This window comes from Pollicipes pollicipes, unplaced genomic scaffold (genome assembly GCF_011947565.3).
Source record: "Pollicipes pollicipes isolate AB1234 unplaced genomic scaffold, Ppol_2.1 Scaffold_7261;HRSCAF=8764_pilon_pilon_pilon, whole genome shotgun sequence".
In the NCBI taxonomy this organism is placed as follows: Eukaryota; Metazoa; Arthropoda; class Thecostraca; order Pollicipedomorpha; family Pollicipedidae; genus Pollicipes; species Pollicipes pollicipes.
The window spans coordinates 8,794,066-8,814,927 of record NW_023597054.1 but is presented as its reverse complement, the minus strand read 5'-3'; the positions used below and the strand labels follow the sequence as shown (position 1 = coordinate 8,814,927).

At 49.6% G+C, this 20,862-nt stretch overlaps 1 protein-coding gene and 1 long non-coding RNA gene across 4 annotated transcripts in view; both read right to left on the bottom strand.

The window, feature by feature from the left end:
- Positions 1-2,128, bottom strand: part of LOC119112871 (39S ribosomal protein L44, mitochondrial-like) — a 7,941-nt gene extending 5,813 nt beyond the window's left edge. Inside the window, exons 1-4 of the mRNA XM_037237162.1 lie at positions 2,092-2,128; positions 1,757-1,881; positions 883-1,083; positions 408-499 (exon numbers count right to left, since the gene is read on the bottom strand). Of these exons, the coding sequence (XP_037093057.1) occupies positions 408-499; positions 883-1,083; positions 1,757-1,881; positions 2,092-2,128 (455 nt within the window). The remainder of the gene's footprint in view (positions 1-407; positions 500-882; positions 1,084-1,756; positions 1,882-2,091) is intronic.
- Positions 2,129-2,251: 123 nt separating this feature from the next.
- On the bottom strand, positions 2,252-8,344 carry LOC119112014 (uncharacterized). Of its 3 annotated transcripts, none has more exons than XR_005095668.1 (3): positions 7,924-7,969; positions 6,231-6,348; positions 2,252-2,665 (listed from the first exon to the last, which is right to left on the bottom strand). It is a non-coding gene; the product is annotated as an uncharacterized LOC119112014 (long non-coding RNA). The 3 variants fall into 3 exon arrangements; XR_005095666.1 differs by lacking the exon at positions 7,924-7,969 and adding an exon at positions 8,243-8,344 and having other exon boundaries at positions 2,253-2,665; XR_005095667.1 differs by lacking the exon at positions 7,924-7,969 and adding an exon at positions 8,260-8,343 and having other exon boundaries at positions 2,253-2,665.
- Between the last annotated feature and the right edge of the window lie 12,518 nt (positions 8,345-20,862).

The window sequence follows — 20,862 nt, the reverse complement described above, 5'->3', positions numbered from 1 at the left end:
CACTGGAGATGGGGGAGAAGGGGCGGAACACGTGGCCCGGCACTATTGATTGCTCATATCTCCGTGCAAGTGCTTGTGTTCCATGCCCCTTCTCAAGGAGCGCATCCATTCTTAGCAACAATGTTTAAACTCCACTTCCAAGCAGCTTTTCATCTTCAACATTACCGGTGAAAGCGGCGCCCGCGTATGAATCGTCTAAATCAAACACCTAGGGACAGCCAGTGACACATCATCCTGCAATACGCGCTGCTGCCTTTCGCCGCTCTATCCATAAGCGCGACCGTCGAGCTGAGAGAAGGAAAAAAGAGAGGAGGAAAGTAAGCCACGGTAGGAGAGCTCGCAGACATAGAGATAGGCGGTGTTGATGTCGGGCAGTGCCAGAGGGCGAGACCGAAGTCGCGACGAACAGGTGGGCGCGCTGCTCGCCGGCCGAGTTAGCCAGTGCCGCCAGCCAGGCGCACAGGCAGCGCACCAGGGCCTCCTCCGACGGCGGGTACTCCTGCGGCGCGGTGAGGGCGGTCAGATGGCACAGATACGCGACGCGGTGGCGGACGGGAGGACGGTCGATGGCACAGACACATGACCCGGGGTGAGTGGGAAGGCGGTCAGGGTGCATACCGACGCCGACAGCAGAGGCGCGAAAGACGGCGCAGTGCACGACGATCCGCTTCGATTCGAGGCGTGCTGGCCTGTGGTTCATGCGCGGTTGAATTAGACCCATTTGCCATCTCCCACTATGGATGAAATTAACTCAATTTGGCATCATTTATTCCCAGAGCGAATTCGCTGTCATTTTCTGTTCGCAACAAACGTTAGGTTTGGGTAATCAATTACTCTTGGTGCCTCTCAATCGAATACACTAAGTAGCAGCTGGTCACATACCTCGGAAAGGACGATGTCCTTCAGCCCAATGCCAGACGCCAAGTCATGGAGCTGGCTGCGTGACGTCAGATATGACGTCACGGCCTGTACACCCTCTTCAGGCACGCGCGGCAATGCAGCACGCAGCCAGCCGGCAACATATGATGTCATCAGCTCCCGGCCGCGAACTGCCAACGCGCTGTTGTCCTCAGTTGACTCAGCCTGCAGGACATGAGAGCCAAAGGCCATCAATAATCCCGTGAAAGGGGGTAACATGAGACTGGCGAGCGCCATGAGCAGCACCGTTGATAGAATACGTAACGAGCTCTCATACACAGCACGCCGGTCTTTCGCATAGGCGTACATTACTTAACACCCGCACCCAACTGTCAAACTCGGTGCAAACATTTGAGCGTTTCGGCGTAGAAGAGGAATGATTTTGAACATCAACCAATTGCATGTGACACAATATAATGTCCATGTCACATTCTCTCTTAGGGTGCTGGTAATGAAGCAGTTAAGCTACGCGTCTGGGAAACCGGAACTACGGGGTCTGCACGGTGTCCACCCTTCCAGCCAGGGTGGGTGAGAGGCAGGCGACGCCATATAGCTCAGCAGCTGAGCAGCCGATGACGACGATGCCATGTCACGTTCTCAATGTGGATTAGCACCTAATACCCCATCAACTGCCACGATAAAATGCAATGCAAGCGCGCCCGCAAGGGAAATCCAAAGGGGCAAAACCGCAGCCACGCCTGTTCCCAAGGACTGGGCCTGCCTCTGCGCCGCGAGAGCGCACCTGACCATCCGACCCTCACAAGTACTCGCGCCGCCAGCCCCGGCCGAACAACAGTGGCGGCCGGCAGCGTCCGAAGCCGTACTGGGTCGGGCAGGCCGAGCGCTCGCGCTCCAGCCGCCTCTGCAGCACGAATGAGCGCTCGGTGAGCGCGCGCCGCACGGCCGCCTCGTCCACCGTCTCGCCCAGCCGGGCAGAGAACGCGTGCAACTCGGGGGTAGTTCCTGGCGGGCAGCAGCCGCGCGGTCGGCGAAGGGGCATGGGGCGGCTTACGTGAACAAAGGCTGGCCCACAGGTGAGCAGTGCTTCGGCAGGGACACAGGAGAGAGAGGCAAGCATGCTAGTGGCCAGCCTCGTAGATGCATTCCCTGTTTATTGCAGAGAACTAAGATTGAATGGCATGCCAACAGCGTGTCGATCGTTATGCATTGCACTCTTGAAGCTATGAGCAATGCTCAAGATCACAGCCATGTTCTGATAGTGGTAGGTGGACAGCGGTTAGAGCAATACAAAAAAAAAAACACGACGCTGAGCGGCGTGAATGCACTCTGCACTTCAAAGGAAAAGATCGTGTATAATGGGTACAGGGATGCAATTCTCGCACACCGCTTCCTTGTCAAAGGGCCGCCTGCTGCCATCAGTGAGGGTAAAACACTTAGTGCTTAAAATGAACAAATAGGTTGTTTTAAACTAGGCCAACGTGATTTGGCGTGTGTATGTCATATGTTACATCGACTGGAGTCACACATCGATCCACGAATAGAAGTGTAAATGAAATGAGATAAATGAAAATGGGAAAAGGAAATAAAATGAGATTGAAGTACGCGAGACGAACTGAGTGAAATCGGGCACGAAAGTGGAAAGAATTGCCGGCATTACCAAGAACCATCGCTTACCATTCCACGAACGACGATCTCGGATGAGGACCAGTGTCTCCATATTTCCTCTTTCTAGCAGCCACAGCTGAAAGAGTAGCCTTCACGTGCTTTGGTAGAAATGTCCGTTTCCCTGTAAACAAGACATTTCCATCCCATAAGAACAAAATATCACGCTTCCTTTGAAGCGGTCGACACGGAAAAACCAACATCGAGCATACCATTTAGGCTACCATCCGGTAATTTCAGACGTACCGTTTTGATTCGAAATCTGCTGTATTTTTCCTCAAAATCTCTTTGATGTGAATTTGACACGACTGTCCCATCCACCCGGTTTTGCCGCAATATTTCATGATCCGTATCCTCTTGTCCATGTTTCATATCCTCTAACCCAGGACAGCTTCCTCGCTCTCGCCCCTTCCTGCGGGTTAGGGCGGGTAGCCGGGCATGATCCTCAGGCCGGTTGCATACGTGACGAACCAGAGCAAAATTCTCAACAACTTTCACAGAGCAAACCTTTATGCAATATATACTCCCCCTCACATGTCAAGTTGGATCAGGGGAGGTCAGAGATCTAACACCTTAAAATTTCATGACAACTAGAAAGGAGGGCCTGGTGCACACATAGCTAAGAATGTGTCACGTGACATCGTTTCCCCTCACTTTCACCGTAAAGAACTTTGGGAGCGGGTTTACAAGGCCGTGGTCTGATATGGATGGAACTGAACACGCGCTTGGATAGGGGGTCATTTGACCCCTCCCCCCCCCCCGAAGGTTTTTCCGGCATGGTTTCCGAACAGCGCGGCGCGGCGGCGTCAAATTTTGCAAAGTTGTAAACGACTGGATAGTGGATCATTTCGCATAATAATTTATATGTATCTTGTAGGGTCGCTGATCTACAACAGGCCAGTCAGGTCATGGATTCAGCAGTCAGTGTCCAGGAATCTGTTCCATCTCATGCAGCAACGGAGTGTTAGATGAAGTCATACATCTCTGAGGTGCTTTCTTAGGCAACACATTGATTAAATGAACAAATGGCATTGATGTAGGGTAACGCATGACGGTCAGACCACGGTCAAATGTGTGCCATTGGGGCTTTACGGCGCACTCAGCTGCCGAGAATATATGGCGTCGACTGCCTCACTCTGGCAGGAAGGGCGGGCACCGCGGGGAATCGAACCCCGTACCTCTGGTTTCCCAGACGCGCAGCGGTCAGCACAGACGCGCTAACCACTACACTACCGGCACCTCATCCCTCCGCCCAATCTCTGGGGTGCTTTATTAGGCAACACATTAATTAAATGAACAAATGGCATTGACGTAGGGTCACGTATGAAGGTCAGACCGAAGTCAAATGTGTGTCATTGAGGCTTTACGGCGCACTCAGCTGCTGAGGATATATGGTGTCGACTGCCTCTCACCCTGGCAGGAAGGGCGGGCATCGCGGGGAATCGAACCCCGTACCTCTGGTTTCCCAGGCGCACAGTGGTCAGCACGGACGTGCTGACCACTACACTACCGGCACGCCCGTCCCCCCCCCCCCCCCCCCAGGTAAGATCAATCCAGTTTATTACTCTAGGGCTTGCTGTATGAGGTAGCTTCTGGTGCTCATTTCGAATTTATTGATAACAGGAGCCGCACTGCACATCTTCCATGGGCTTCCTAGACGCCTGAACAGGCCATTGACCTAAACTGACCCTGGTAAACATTTTGGTTTTGGGAACAAACTGCCTAGCGTAATCTTTGCAGCCTATTCAAATGCAAAACTCAAAGCAGTCTTGTATGATTTTGGTCACCATGAACTTCAAAAGGTCAAACAAGCCCACTGACCTTAAATCAGCATGTAACCTTTGGCTTAGATCAGATATCGAAGTTCTGGGGACACTCTGGAGGCCAACTTGGTGTTTAACCTTGTTTTATCTTCTTTGACCCAAAGATCACGACCTAGCAATCTTAAACTTTGACATAATTGAGTTCACGTACAAATCAACAGGCCCTGTGAGTTTGGTGCCGCTAGCTTCCTTAGTTCCTGAGATCTTACGGGGGGGGGGGGGACTGGCCCTCTCCCGAGCGAAGGGTTTCGCACTGGCCAACCGGGCGCCTGTTAACATTTGCAGATCAAGTGCAAGGGGGAGGTACGGCAAGGTGGTCAAAATTTCATTACGATGAACCGCACGGCTCTGGAAATGCTTTCGACACACCGGAGGGAGGCCCTCCCATCGTCGCCGCGGGGGTTAATAGCTGACATTTTGTGCAACATTGTGCTTTTCAATATCGTTGTTGCATCGCAAAAACACTCACACTCAGTATATCACGAAGACTGGTAAAACGAAGATATCAAGCAGGATCGGCGTAAGCTGTTAAAATATTCCACGTCACATTGTTCCAGCATAAGAGCACATAACGTGAAAAAAACAAGCACATCAGGCCTTTCTTACTTAAATCAAGCTTCAAAGTAATGTTATCTTAAGTGTCCTATTTGCGAAACCCCTTGGTGAACTTAATACACTCCGGGCGATGATCTCCTTACGCAGTGCTCTAATTGAATGAAATAAAACGGAATCCCCACGGCATCGGCTCTGACGACCCGCTGATCCCAACCGCATCATCTTCTGCCGGATCTGAGAGACGCATTTCTTTAATTATCACTGAAAGATCAACACGATAAATGATGAAACCCGTTTGAACTCTGGCGAAGCCCTGTCGTCGATACTGGGGTGCAAGGCACTTGCGAGCCTCGTGTTTACGTGAAATATACTTACTTTGTCATTCAGTTATCACATTCACCGTACGTGTGCCTTACAGATACTGTACTGGACATGAAGCCTTGACGAGGGTGCAGTCTCCAATAATGGAACACAGCATATATACTGTTAAGCCCAGGTTGAATGCCAAATATTTAAAACTAAACAAAAAAAGCATTCACATTACCAGCGAGCAAAGATTCGCCACTATTGTGGCCCTTCCCCTATGGCTAACACAGAATCAAATATATGCCATGCCAAGATGGCAATATTACATTGCTCAAATCATTATACAGGGCCTTAAAAAGCTTGCAGCATGTTTGCTTATCAACAAAACACGGTGATGTAACATCAAGCATTGTTCGCAAGGAGAGTTCTGAGGAACTGAATTAGCCAAACAGTTAGTGTTGAACATGCTGTCCCAAAATGGTTGGCATGAGGACTGTCTATAAATTATGCTATGCATTATTGACCATTTTCAACAGCCCTCACACTTGATAACACATTGGTTATGTTGGGCAAAAACCCCTTCTCCAGTTGCCTCAGGCTAAACTGAGCTAGAATTGTGGAGCATAGATGAACATGATGCTTGTCATGAGAGTGGACCAATGGTATCTGGCTTTGAGAATGTTGTTACGTGTTGTAGCACCCCACAAAGATGCACACTCTTTTGTTGTTATATGTCATAGCTGTGGTAAAGGAAACATGTAAGTTGGGTGAAGTAGTGGCATCACCTGAAGCAAAGCAAATGCTGACCTGAAAACAACTTTTAAGTACACCATATCAAATAAGACAGCAAAACAACAAAGCTGAATACTGAGGCATTCTTTAAAATCTGTGAGGCACTGCAAGCAGTTCAATACTCTAACCTGGTGCAAGACATGAAGCCTGAGTCATAACAACTTTCTAAGCATGGATGATGTTTGGGGAAGGAAGAGCAATATGTGCCAGTACCTGTGACCAACACTGACAGAGGAGGGTGACAGAGCCTCAGCATGTTCTGGCTGCATACGATGACACGTAGGTAGGGGACAGCCATACTGTACACTCAGATGAGTAGGTGTAGGTGACCCTGAAATAAAATTCACCCATGGTCAGCTGCCATATCAATAAACAATCTTAGGCCTTCACTTTGGCACTCATACATGCTAGCACAATACAGGTACCAGGTGCATAGTTTAACAAAATGAGTGATGGGCTTAACAGTGAGAAATGACAAAACATCTCCAAAATGCACCAACAAATGGGCCCCTCCTCCCCATATTTATCCTGCTTTGTCCTTCAAGTTGGGGATCCTAGGTTGTGGGATGGGGCTGAAACCCTACCCCAACTGAACAGCAATCTACACCCTCAAATGAACCTACCCAGGATTTGCTTCAGGGGGGAGAAGGGAGGAATGTCATCTGTTCTCTGCACTCCAGCAACTTAGGACTAAATTCCAAAGAGCTTACCCCATACTTTGTGTAAACCTGTTAACTTGGTGGGCACAGGGCATGGCCCTAATGCCTTGCCCCCTGACCTGGTTACACCCCTGATAAAACAATACAAATGACAACACACTGTAAGATGTTGCTTTAATGCCCTGGACTAGCAGTCTGAGATAAGTGCCATGCCTACTCTAGTTGTCCCTGTTAAGAGTTTATACTGCCAGTCATTGCTCTTTGCAGAGGTCAACTGCTTGCACATCTAATTGCTGTGGGGCTAAAATCTAAAAACAAAGCTGTCCCTGTTGGGTTCACATGACCATTTTGTAAATGGCCATCTCAGGTATGATGGAATGGGGACTGCATGTCCATTCAATGTCTTTTGTCAATGTCAATGTCTGATATCCCCATTGTTTTTAGAGATCTTTGCAAAGGTCAACTGTTTGTGCACCTAACTGCAATGGGGCTCATACTTATTTGCCATGATCACACTCTGTGACTATTTGTTCCATTCAATTTCAAGGAAGTCTTAAGTCTATGACAGGCTAATAAACACATCTGTCCCTGCAACTTTCTCTGAGCCCTAGATGGATATGAGATTTCTCTCAGTGAACTTATCCACTGTTGTGGCTGTTGCAGATCCCAACAGAAGCAGCAGATTCAGGGCAATTATCAGAAGGAAGGGGGGGAGGGGGTATTGGGGGGGGATGGAAGCTCAACTTCCAGCAGGGAAGCTTTGACATGTTAACACAGGGGTTCCCCTAACACAGGAAGACTGAAATCCCCATTTATTGGCTAAAGTTCTGGAGATGATGTGCTGTTAAAGTCTTGCGACCATTATGAAACCTTGAGAGCGATGAATATTTCAAAAGTGCAGTTGGGTGGACAACAGTTTAAATGGCAAACAATGTGCCAAAAACTGATCTCAGCTGTCACCTCAACATTGTGCATGATGCAAAGAGTATATTACACTCTGCACAAATACAAATGCATGCATTGTGCAAAAGATTTAGCCAATCTTAGGACAGAATAATTTGACAGCAGATTGCTGATACCAAGATACATTTCTGGGACCAAGGAGGCAAATTCTCTGCTAAGCAGGACACGTCTGTGAAAGGAAGAAGTCTGTTCCCGAAGGTTCAGCTACACTATTGTGGGATTTCAAGGAGAAATCCACACACGACTTGACAAACACGCGCTTAAACACCACCTGCACACCACACCTTGTCTTGGATAAGGGCGCATAGCCTCCGGGCTCTTTTTTGTGGGCCAATGCAGGCCTCTTTTTCCTCGACGCACAGTCACCTCCGAGGGGGGGAGGGGCGATTTACTTCCGGCAAAAGGCCAGGCAACGATTACGTTAAACCGGCTTATGCTGTTCTGCGAAGCAAGGGAGAGGGTATTTGTAAGTGACGTTACGTTAACCTGGCTCATTTTTGTCCAGCAAGAATAGCAAGTGTATCAGACCGCAGCAACAAATATTTATTTAACGACCACATAACACGCATTCAACACGTTTGAACGACAAGTGAGCCTCCTCACCGGCCCTTCCGCCTTACTCCTGGGGTGCCGTGTGTCCTGTGTGGGATGTCCGTGTCAGCGATGGCCTTGGCTCAGCTGACTTCTCGGCGACCTATGCGATGGATGGATGCCAGCCCGCTTCATCGCAGCAACGGGGGGGGGGGGGGTCAGCCCCGGTCTCCGTTGCTGCCCGGCACGACCTTGTGGTGTTGTGTGATGTTATTGAGTTCTCGAACGTCTTGACTAAGAAAAACCAGGACTCCTAGCCAGTAGGGAAAAACCTGCAATCTTTGCTAAATTATGCAAGAAAAACCCCTTTATTCAAATGAATATATCTTATCCTGTACAGTGCAAAAACTCAAAGAGGAGAACGATCAAATCAGGATAAGAATCACCGAGGAGAGAATGGAGATTGAGTGGAAGCCGGTTAGCGTTGGTGTAAGTGATGAGCGGCTGCCTTGATCGTTGATATACCGGACACACGAGGAGGAAGTGATTTATTGCGAAGGGGATGCAGCGGCGATGACACAGCGGAGGAGGAGCGCGTTCGAAAAGGTGACAGTGGGTGATTTCGGAGTGACCGATACGCAGTCTGGCGAGCAGCACTTCCTTCAGGCGATGATCTTGATTAATTGTCGGCCAGTGCTGAAGTATGGGTTTGATTGGATGAAGGTGGTGATGAGCACGTTGATGCCATTCGGATTGGAGAAAGAGACGGAAAGGTAAATTGATAACTGCTAGAATATCAGAAATGGGACAATGAAGATAATTACGTTCCGGAAGCATGAGACTTCGTTTTGCTTCTTCGTCAGCAGTGCTGTTTCCATGAATATTTGCGTGTCCAGATATCCAGAAATTAGTGCGTGCGTTTGCTGAGGAAGGGAGCAGAGCGTTCGTCGTATGCCGTTTAAAGTTGGGTGGGATGAATTATGGAGGGTGATGAGAGCTTGTAACGAAGAATGAGAGTCGGTGCATATGGCTGTCCTTTGTAGATTCCTTGCTTGATGTAGAGCAGGATTGCTGTTAGTTCAGCCGTATACACAGCATTGTAATTTGACAGCCAGTTTGATTTGTGGTAATTATGATGTACGAGGGCAGCTCTTGTGCGACCATCGCATCGGGAGCCGTCAGTATAAATAAAGGTCTGCTGGTCATATTCTCCTTTGAACTCAGCGAAGCGTGCATGCACTTCGGTTTCTGATACGTTTCGTTTCTTGCATTTAAACAAAAAATTACGTTAGGTATAGGGTCGCCCCAAAAGGTCGGGGACTGGGAGTTGGGTTGCAGGGAGTGTCGGGGAGATTAAGCGCTCGCCGCGCTCGAATAACACGAGTGCTGATGGTTGGATGCTTGAGTTCCTCGTTGGTAAGTGTGCGGTTGGGGCGGAGGTGTTCGAGGGCGTTGTATGTGGGGTCACCAACGTGGCCTGTGGCGCGCGCGTAAAATCTGAGAAGTTGTAATTTTCGTCGGTGTGATAGGGAGGGTATTCGTGTCCGCGAACATATTTGGGACTGGGGAGGTGCGAAATGCACCAGTCACTGTGCGGAGGGCTGCGTTTGGGATGGTCTCCAGGGTTTCGACTTTTTTGGAAGAAATAGTATAAAAAAGAAAGCCATTGTAGTCCAAGATCGGGGCGTATCAGGGAGGTATAGAGACGGGGAAGAGTGCGTCTGTCGGTGCCCCACTCCCGCCCTGCTATGCATTTCATTATGTTCAATCGTCTGGCACATCGTTACCTAAGGTCACCAAAATGAGCATTGAAAGCAAGACGACAATCTTATGTTATTCCAAGGTATTTAAAACTATCAACTACAGGATTATTTCACCATTAAGATTCAGGGTGGGGGGGGGGGGAGATTGAACATTATTTCGCCTAGAGAAGATGATTACAGCTGACTGTGGGGGAAATCTGCAGTCCCTACCGTGCACACCAGACGTGAATATCATTTACAGCTAATTGTATATAATGCAGCGCGCGATCGACATTAGCATGCGTATGCCACACAGCGAGGTCGTTCGCGTATAAAGAATACTGAAAATGTGTAAAAATATTATTAATATTGAAAACATCATTTATCATCACAAGGAAGAAGGTTGGAGATAAGACACTGCCCTGAGGAAGGCCGTGGTCCTGCGTCGTCGGAGAAGAATAAGTATTTCCGCAACGCACAGAAACGTCCTATCAGTTAGGAAGTTTTTCATGAAAGCGGCGAGCCAGCCACGAACTCCGATTTCATGTGGTTTAATCAGGAGGGCACTTTATTCACCCTGTCGAAAGCGGCCTTTTAATCCATGAATAGTGCTACTGTAGAAGATTTAGTCTGAAATCCGAGCTGAACTGAAGCTATAATGTGGACCAGGCTGTCCGCCGTAGAGCGGCTGGGACGAAAGCCGTTCTGAAAAGGTGAAAGGGTGATTTGACTCAAGGAACACCCTGATACGTCCGTTGAACATTTATTCGAATATTTTAGAAGCACAGCTAGTAAGTGAGGTGGGGCGATAGCGAAGGGTCAGAGGGAGGCTTATAAGGCTTAAGTATAGGGATAAGTGCGCTAGAGCGCCATGAGTGTGCGAGTACCGAGTATAGCGCGCGAGTAGTAGTACCTAGACCGAACGGCAGATGGCAGAGCGTCTCGCGGAGTACAGAAGTGCAATCTAGTTCCGACCGCCGACTCGTGTGCACCTTTGCGGAGACAGACTCGAACAATGAGGGAGGGAAGGAGCCGTTAACCCACATATCGTTGAAAGCCGACAGAAGGTTGGTGAGTCCAGACCTAGTAAGATTTCTAAAGAAGGGGTAGGCTAAATGGTCTGGACCGACAGAAGTGTTTCCGCTCTTACTGATCGCAGGGTCCAATTCATAGGGTGTGAAGAGTACGGTGCATGTCTCAGTGTTAGCAGACGTGAAGTTGAGTGCGAGCAGTGTGGCATTAAGTGTGTTAGCGATCTGTTGGGAATGCTGCTCGGATGATGCTACACGGGCGAAGTGTGCAGCAAATTTTGTGGCGACTTCGAATGGGATGCTGTAGTGTTGTTTGCTGACTACAAGGTGCGGGGTTTTATAATGTGGCGTGCGCTTGTTTGTGGAAACCGAATCAGTGACCATATTTTAAATAGAGGGGTAAAGCAATTGAACGTATTTGAAGATTGCTCCCAGCGTACCTGTTTTGCGCGTTTAATGATTAAATCGACTCGATGCTCTGCGAAACTCCTCTTCATGAGCTCTGCAAATGCAATTACGAAAGGCACGCATAGCCCGGCGTCACAGGGCTACTGCGCGCTGACACTCATCGTTCCACCAGGGCGCACGTTTGTGCTCTGGTCGACGATGAGTGTGTGGAACGAACTGGTGCGCTGAGGCCAACATAGTGTTTAGAAATGTAGGGAGGTCGGGAGTTGTGCCTGAAGGGTGTGCCTCATCTATATAATTTTGGAAAGATGCCCAGTCCTCTCTGCGAACATTCCATCGGGGAAGAAAATAGAAGTATTTGCCCTGATGGGACTTCTAAATTTATGCGGATCGGGTAGTGGTCACTAAAAGCGTGTCTGATTGAACATTGTGCGTAAAGAGTAGTGCTATGCGGGGTGTTGTTAGGGCTAGATCTATAACGGAGCATGTCACTGTGCCTCCGTGGTGATGTGCATGCGTAGGTGTCAGTTCGTTGATACATATGAGGTCATGAGTGTCCATGAGTGTGTGTAAAACTCCCCCTCCCCTTGTTTGTGTCGTGCTACAACCCCATGCACGATGATGGGCGTTCAGATCCCCAAGAAGGAGGCAGGACGAGGGAATCTGTGCGAGTAAGGCGGAGAGATCAGCTAAGGAGACAGGGCTAGTGGGGCTAACGTATGTAGAAAAAAAAGTAAGATCTAGCTGTGCTAATTTTACGTTTATTGCAACTGAATTGAAATTAGTATTAAAATGAACTTGACGATGCAAAAGGTTATTTGAGACAAGCAAGGCCGAACCGTCTCGGCGCAGGGTTTCGTTGACGCTATGTGTGTAGAGGCAATAACTCTTGAAGCTATAATTTTTAAAAAAATCTGAGTTGTTAAATAAGGTCTCTTGAATGGCGGCTATCAATGGTTTGTTTTTGATCATATATTCCTTGAATTCTGCCCAATGGGATGCCAGAGATCTCGTATTCCATTGGAGCAAGAATTCACCGAACTGGGGATTCATTTAGGGCAGGGAGGGAGACCATCCAGCGGAGCGGCAGTGAGAGAGCGATCGCGGGGCGCGACGACGGGAGCGCGTAACGGGTCAGGCTCGGCGTTCGACTGAGGGACTGGCCCGGGGGGTTGGAGTCGGGAGCGCGGCGGGTGAGGCATCGAATGGGGCTTCTTGGGACGCCGGTGCGGGTGGAGTGGACCAACACCGACGTGTTGGGGTGGGAGAGAGGCTCTCCGAGTTTGGTGGGGTGAGTCTCTGCTCGGAGAGGCTCGCAGCTGCCGGGTTCGCGGTAACTGGGTTGGATGGCGCGGGCTCGATCGTACGCAGCACTGGGCGCGGCTGACCTGCTGGGGAGGGGCGGCGTGCTGAGGAGGCGTTGGGTGGGCTAGGGCACAACACTGGTTCGATACCTCGGGCTCCTCAACAGGACGCGGAGGAGGGAGGGGGCGCCGCCGCGGAGCTGGTGTTAGAGGGGGAGGATGAGAGTACGCCTCCCGCGGTGTGGGCCACTCCTGAGGCTGGAGCACTCAGACGGGTGCATAGGCCGCTGCCGCTGCCTGCTGCTGGCGCTCGCGCAGCGCCTCGCGCTGCACATGCCAAGCGGGACTGGCGCGGTGGTCCCCAGCTGCGTGCGGACCTTTACATGTGACGCAGCGCGAGTTTTCCGCGTCACACTCCCGCGTGTGATGAGGGTCGGCGCAGCGGCCGCAGGTCGGGCGCGCAGCTCGGCAGGTCCGGTCAGTGTGGCCGAACCGTTGGCACGTGCGACACTGCTGGGAAGGGACCCTGGCCTTTACCGGGACCATGAGGTATCCGCGGTGGATGGCACGTGGGAGCTTTAGCCCCCTAAATCGCAGGCGGACGAGTGGGTTGGGGCCCAGGCCGGGACGGCGGGAGGACAGGCGAGTAACCTCGCACACCCTTTGCTCGGTCAGCTCCTCTAGTAGCTTGTCATCCGACAGCTCGGTGAGCTCCGGGCTGTAGACGACCGCCTGGATGGTGTTCAGGCGGTCTGCGATGGTGGCCCCAGAAAACTGCTCTTGAGCAGGGCCTCTGCCTGACCCTCCGAAAAACTGTAATTAGTAGAGCTCCCGAGCGCAGCGGTTTGGCTCCATCCACTTCGCCGGTGTGGAGCTCGAGCTCCCGACGGATGACAAAAGGGTTGGTCGTGCGGAAACTCTTTCCGTCGACGTTTCTGATGAGCATGAAGCTCGGTCCCTCCGGAGGGGAAGTGGAGGGGGGTAGACAAGCCCCTCGCCAGGCCGGTCGCCGGAGGGGAGATGTTGATGACATCTTGGGTCTTAACCTTAAACGTAGCTTAAATTAACTTATGGACTGGTTATTACGACTTAAAACTAAATAACACAACCCCGACACACATTCGGCTGTCGTCAGCACAAGTGCAGATCAGCTACCTGCCCAGTCGTCCTTACAGCGGCTGGCAGGTGGCAGCACTTCCCGGTGGCGGGAAGGGGCGGAGCCTAAATTAAGGCGTGAGCACGGGACGCCGAAGGAGAAATATCCTAATTACTGTTTTGAAGTTAAGATAGGCGAGACGGAATATAATGAACGCTACCAGGGCAATGTGTGATGGAATCTTAACAAAAGCACCACCACCACATTGCCCCACAACGACAGAAAACCAACGCAGAAACAGCAATCTGAAACACGACCGCCGCGAATCACGCCGCAAAGAACCGTGCGGCCGCCTGGGCTTAAGCGTCCGTCTCAGTTGTTTGCGTTGCGTCCCTTTTGTATTTAGACCTTCCTCGCAGCTTTCTTTTGGTATACTGTGGAGACTAAGCATGGTAGAGGAACATGGAAGATTTAGCCGCGGGATGGATCCTGGGGCAAAGGATGCATTAATACTCAGTAGTTAATAATATATCCAGCTACAGAATTAGGAGTCACTGTGTCTACAAACAAGTTAACTACTCATTTATACCACCAACCCTGATAGTCTTTCAGCCTGTTGGCCTGTTAGCCTTGTACCAACCCAACCCGTGTTATATCATCATACATGCAAAAATCGTACATTCTGATGAGGCTTAACTGTTCCATGACTCACTGCTCATTCCAGAAATGTGTGCGAATATCAAAATGACGGATAATTTCTTCTCAGTCCAACGGGAACCGCCAGCCGCACGCCACCAAGACATGCCCACTATTCAAACTAATGGGTTGTGTAACAGTCAGCTGGCTAACTGACAGGGCTCCATACCACTGACGTCATCAAGTATGGTATACTTGACGTCATGCAGGCTATGCTTCCAAACTACCTCTTTTCTCAAGCAAGCTCTATGTTGCCCCTTTTTTGGGCCGGACGGTTCTACTCTCGTTAGATAGCCTTGCACCAACCCTGGCCGCGTTTCTTTTGTCGCGGTTGTTCCATATTTGCCCTAGTGGTAGGCCAGCGCATTCATTCCGGTAGACTACAAACGCCACTGGTGAAGAAAATCTGCTGGGAGGGTACCAAGTAAGAGCCAGTTTTCTCGCTGGGCTTATACGCCCACGAGATGGGTGTACCTTACGCTCATTATTTCCTCGCGTGTCAAACTTGTCATTTCCTGTCGAATGCTGTCAAGTTTTTTTATTTTTTTGTTGTTGGTTTGTTTTGTTGTCGACATGCGACGTGGAACATGCAAGTTAGAATTTGGCTACGGTTGTGGACAACCGTTGCCATATTTTAGGAAAGCTCGAATTGGACACCATTCGATTGGAAACCTCGAAGTTAGACATCGCGGAAAATTTGAATGAAAACAAGGTACTTCTTTCAGAGTGAGAGTGCAAGTGTAACTGTCTAGGCAATTCGGGGACAACCCAGAAGACCTATGCCCACTGGACCTACGCTCACGAGGCCTACGCTCGCTGGACTTACGCTCACTAGAACCACACCGCCCAGGAGGCATACGACGACGTGATGTCCACATTATCGAATCGCTGTTGGCGGGCCCGTCACCACCTACCGTGGAGAGGGTAAACGAAATCTGATATTAAAGGTAAAGGTACCAGATAGCGTTGTCCGCCGCTGCTCCAGGGGTGTCCATTGCACCTTAGTACCGTTAACGGAACAAAGGCGGGAGAGATAGAGAGAGAGAGAGAGAGAGAGAGAGAGAGAAGAGAGAGAGAGAGAGAGAGAGAGAGAGGAGATAGAGAGAGAGAGAGAGAGAGAGAGGAGAGAGAAGAGAGAGAGAGAGAGATAGAGAGAGAGAGAGAGAGAGAGAGAGAGAGAGGAGAGAGAGAGAGAGAGAGAGAGAGAGAGAGAGAGAGAGAGAGAGAGAGAGCGAGAGAGAGAGAGAGAGAGAGAGAGAGAGAGAGAGAGAGAGAGAGAGAGAGAGAGAGAGAGAGAGAGAGAGAGAGAGAGAGAGAGAGAGAGAGAGAGAGAGAGAGAGAGCGAGAAGAGAGAGAGAGAGAGAGAGAAAGAGAGAGAGAGAAGAGAAGAGAGAGAGAGAGAGAGAGAGAGAGAGAGAGAAGAGATGAGAGAGAGAGAGAGAGAGAGGAGATAGAGAGAGAGAGAGAGAGAGAGAGGAGAGAGAGAGAGAGAGAGGAGAGAGAAAAAGGAGAGAGAGAGAGGAGAGAGAGAGAGAGAGAGAGAGAGAGAGAGAGAGAGAGAGAGAAGAGAGAAGAGGAGAGAAGAGAAGAAGAGAGAGGAGAGAGAGAGAGAGAGAGAAGGAGAGGAGAGAGAGAGAGAGAGAGAGAGAGAGAGAGAGGAAGAGAGAGGAGAGAGAGAGAGAGAGAGAGAGAGAGAGAGGAGAGAGAGAGAGAGAGAGAGAGAGAAGAGAGAGAGAGAGAGAGAGAGAGAGAGAGAGAAGAGCGAGAGAGAAGATAGAAAAAGAGAGAGAAGAGAGAGAGAGAGACCCCATGGAAAAAATGGCACAAAAACGTCATAACAATGGACACTGACACATAAGCGTAGAAACGTTTCAAAAAGTGGAAGGGCCAAACTCAGGACGTGCTTCAGAAACTTTTTCCTGGAAAGCAAGCCTGATGTCAAGGGCAGGGGGGTGGAGATGGAGGTTGTCATCTCTCTTCATTCAAATATCATAGCTGCTATGCTAGATATGCATCTAGGCCTTCTGCTTCTGGAGCATCTGCATCTAAACTCTTAGTAATAAAAACCTCGACAACAGGCGTTGCAGTCTCCGTAGGGAGTGCAGCGTCGGCCCAGCAGCTAATACTGAGCTGTGATTAACAAGTGGACGAAAATGATGACGCTTCTGAAAAGACTGCTTTTGAACGCTTCAGGACAACACATCTTGCATTTAGAAGACGGTCTGGGCGCATATTTCACGTGTGCGATTTGTGGACTGGTGGTAAGAATGGACTGGCCCTTAAAGCACCGCGAAGTGGTGCTGGAATCTGGAGATGGAACTGGAAGAGTAAAAGAAGAATCTCTATTTCGTGTTTCTGTAACTCCTAATTTGTCCAGAAGACAGATTATCACGGCGCCCGCCATCTGGTGGCGCTTGCAGTGGCCGGCGCCGTTCGGTTTTACGGAAGCTGCAACCCAGCCATCGCTGTCCTCGCTCTCAGGGTTGCGGACGGGCATGATCAAAGCATTTGATGTAGTTTGTATCACTGATCCATTCTGAAAAAATGAACATGCTCAGGGAAACATTTGTGGCCTTGTTTATTTGTTACACTTATTTTGACCCTTTCTTCAACAATAATGAGACCCCCCATTCTATTCAACATATTGAGACCCCTTGTTTCCTTCCGCGCAGGAACATTTGCCGCTGGCGTTCCCTTGCGTGGAACACCAGCGGCACATGACAGTTTCCGGTCAAGGACTGAAGGGTCATTCCGTCCCATCGCGAAGTGTCCTCAAGCTGTCATTCTGGTGACGCGGGCGGGATCTCCTGGTCGATCCGGGAGCGCTTAGAAAAATACATCAGATCACATCGTTCCCATCCCTGACACGGAGGCCTTCTGACCCGTGCAGCTGGCCCCAGATCAGCACAGGAGCTCTCATTGACGCAGCAACATCCCTGATCGCTGCAGATGGTCCAAATTGTCACATGGACTCCAGTTCCATGTTTTTATGTGTTATTCAGATTATTGAGGACTCCCTAATCGGAGATTACAGATGGAATGGCGTCCCAAATTTGTACTAACACGGCTAATCCATGTTCGCCTTCAAATGTTCAAGATTCAGTCAGAACTAATACTGATGAAATTATGTAATATGGTTTTGAACATGCGCGCTCGCAAGTTACAGCAGCAACAGCCTCGACGCCCGGCGTTGCAGTCTCCATAGGTCACCCATTTCGGTCTTGTGGCTGCGACAATGAGCGATGGCTAATAAGCAAACAAAAAGATGGCGCATCTTGAGGAAGATAGCTGGTGATCTAGGTAAATCAGCATGCATGTTTGATACAGTGCGAACGTAAGCTGAACACACAACCTTTATCTGAAACGGGGGCACTTAACACTGCTGCCCCCCAATTTAAGGGGGGGGACATGGTGCTCCTGCCCCCCCCCCCTGTTACTACACCCATGCATTGATAGCATCACTGTGTCAGCAGGCCTAAGTATCCGGCTAATTACAATGAAGCATGCGATTTTTTCTAGACTGCCCACGGACAACAACGCTGGAAGACGTTGCAGTAATGCGCTCGTCCTTAAGTTTCGCAATGTTTTTCTGCAACGTGTGCACGAATGACCAAATACATATTGGTGCTTTGCGTTGTCCTTCCCGTCTTGTCGTAATGCACGAGGTTAAGAATAATTAGCTCAGGTCATGCACCTGTAACTTCATAACAATTCCTCGCATGCGGAGAGTCCATAATGTGATGCTCTACCTCAAGCAGCCGCACTATCATTTGTACCAACGCAGATTGCAGCTGCGAGTGAGACCAGGACACTTGGCCACGCGCTGTCAAGCGTGATATTTTTGATAAGGTAATGTTCCCAAAGATCGTTTCGTATATTGCATGTCCGCGCCGACAATGCCGATATGCTTGAAAGTACATTGGGCAGGCTAGGACCATCACCACACGAAACCAAAGCAATGCGGCTGAGACAAAAGAGCGTGGACATTCATACCTGTTTGTGAAAATAATTTTTTTTAGCTAGCGGTGAACAGATACTGCACTGCACAACAGTGCTCTGTTGCACTGTTGTGAGTGCATCGGGCGCTGCACAGGTGCTGCGTTTGAAACGAATTTCTAGGCTCACAGCGATAGCGAACAATAAAAGTACGATAATTGTCAGCGCTGTCTTGGGGCAACTGGGTTGGCTGAGCGTGGACAAGCTAAAAGTACCGAGTATGCGTGCACAAGTGTAAGTGCATGGTCATTAAAGAGCTCTACTAGCAACACTTACAACTAACGTGCGTTGGACGCGACATTGGCATGAGGAGTGTTCCACACGCGGCACGTTCGAACTCAAGCCTGCAGGGGTCACTTTTCATTCTGAGACACAACAGCTCGCAGCTGTGTCCTCGGAACTACAGCACGCTCGCAACGCTTGTTCAGTGAGACAATCGGTGAAAAAGCATACTTAATAGGATGAGTCATTCTGTTTGCACATTTGAGGAGAGGCTGAGGATAATTTTCTCAAATGGAGTGTGAAAGTGTTTTATGCTCCATGTTACACGAGATGGAATGTGCATTTTGTCGATTAGATTTTGATGTGTTGTGAATGAACGTGTGAACAGGTTGCGAAAACCATATACATTACTGCAACTCCATGTTCGTAAATTCATGAATCAATGTGCAAGAAGTTCTGATGGTAAACGAGCTGCAATGATAATGGCAAACCACATCCATTTGTATCCTTTATTTGGCAAGGAACGGATGCAATTAAGTCACTTCTGCTTCACACAATAAATGCATTCATAAGCAGCTGATGCGAGCTACCATTGCAGGGACCCCACATGCTTAGCAGCCGTGGCACTCCTGGTCACTCCGTGGCCCTCCACTTTGGTCTTGGGTTCTTCGGATAGTCAGCAGGACCTTAAGTTACTGCCAAAAGCCTGAATGCGCCTGTTCGCCCCAGCAATTCCATCACTCATGGTGCTTTGCTGGTAGAATATACGGTATTAATCCAATTAACGCATGTCCACAAATCCGAGACTAAAAGGATAGGTATTTTCCACATCACATTCGCCGGAGGTAGCACCAGCTGCATATGTTACGATTAATTTCTACCCACTATTGCCTAAGATAATTTTACGCGCTTTTAACGTACCAGATTCCCCTTTCCACGGACGCTGAATTTGTGGCAATCGCCATTCTTGAGCATCACTTCTCAGCACATTTTGGATAATGGCGTAGTTTACACTCACCCATCATAGTCCAAACAAAAACCCTGCGTTCGTCATCAGCTATCAGCTTATTACATCGATTAGCCGTCTAACCGGAACCATCCTCAGGATCAGTTATCAAGCTCCCTTTTGACATTCAGCTCCCAAATTTAGTTGCCACACAATGGCATGGACAAGGGGTACAGGGGCACGCCCCCCCCCCCCCCCAAATCGGGCCCGACGATTAGAGGCCTGATTTAAGAGCCCGTAAGGCCCGAAAGGCCGGCTGGAGGTCCTATTCAGGAGTCCCGGCCCGCGTAGCCGGACATTCCAATGCCAGCCACAGAGCTTTGCGCCGATCGGGGGTTTTAATTCAATAAGGGTGTATATGTCCGTCCGACATCACCTGTACCGCACAGTCTTGATGGTATCGGTATGAGCCTAAGGGCCCACTTCTCAAGCAGCGATAAAGCGGGCGCCAGCGATTTACACTGGTCGAGGCTTCTGTATCAGGGACTCATAGTGCCAAACAGGGGGCCCGATGCTAGCAAGGGTCGATCGAGAGCAGCGTTCAGTAATGCCCATGGACAGGCCCGAGGCCCACCAAAACCGAAGGTCAAAAGCCAGATTAAAGGGCGTAAGGACTCAAAAGGCTGGATGTAAGTCACATAAAGGATCCCAGTCCGCAGGGCCGTCAGCTGAAATACTCAGAGGGCCTCTTGCACTTAATGAGAACCGCTGAGGCCGTGTAGGCGTCTATGTCGGCCAGGGACAACCAACACCGAACACTTGGCTCTGCATTGGTCGGAACCCTGGGGTCCCATTTCCCAAGCAGGAGCAAGACTGGGGCCCACGATTTGCATTCCTCTTTGTTTCAAGGTCTGGATTCTTGAAAGAATGCTCAGGGCCTTTGTGTCGGTCAGAGACCCACAGTGCCTAACAGGGGCCACAATTGGTATATATTATTTATGTACGTATTTATTTACTTCTTCATTTATTTCATACATACGGAAATCCATCTTACTGTGCACAGCCCTATAAAGCATAGGTGTGCTACACATGCATACGCACAGAGCTCACTCATTTTCTACCGATCATTTTAAATGCTGTAATTTGAGGCTAAGTGCTTCGGAACGACAGGCAAAATACACTCGAGTTGGCTGCTAACAACCTTTAAATTCCAAGTATGGACCTGCTTCCTAGCCTTATGTATTTACAGCT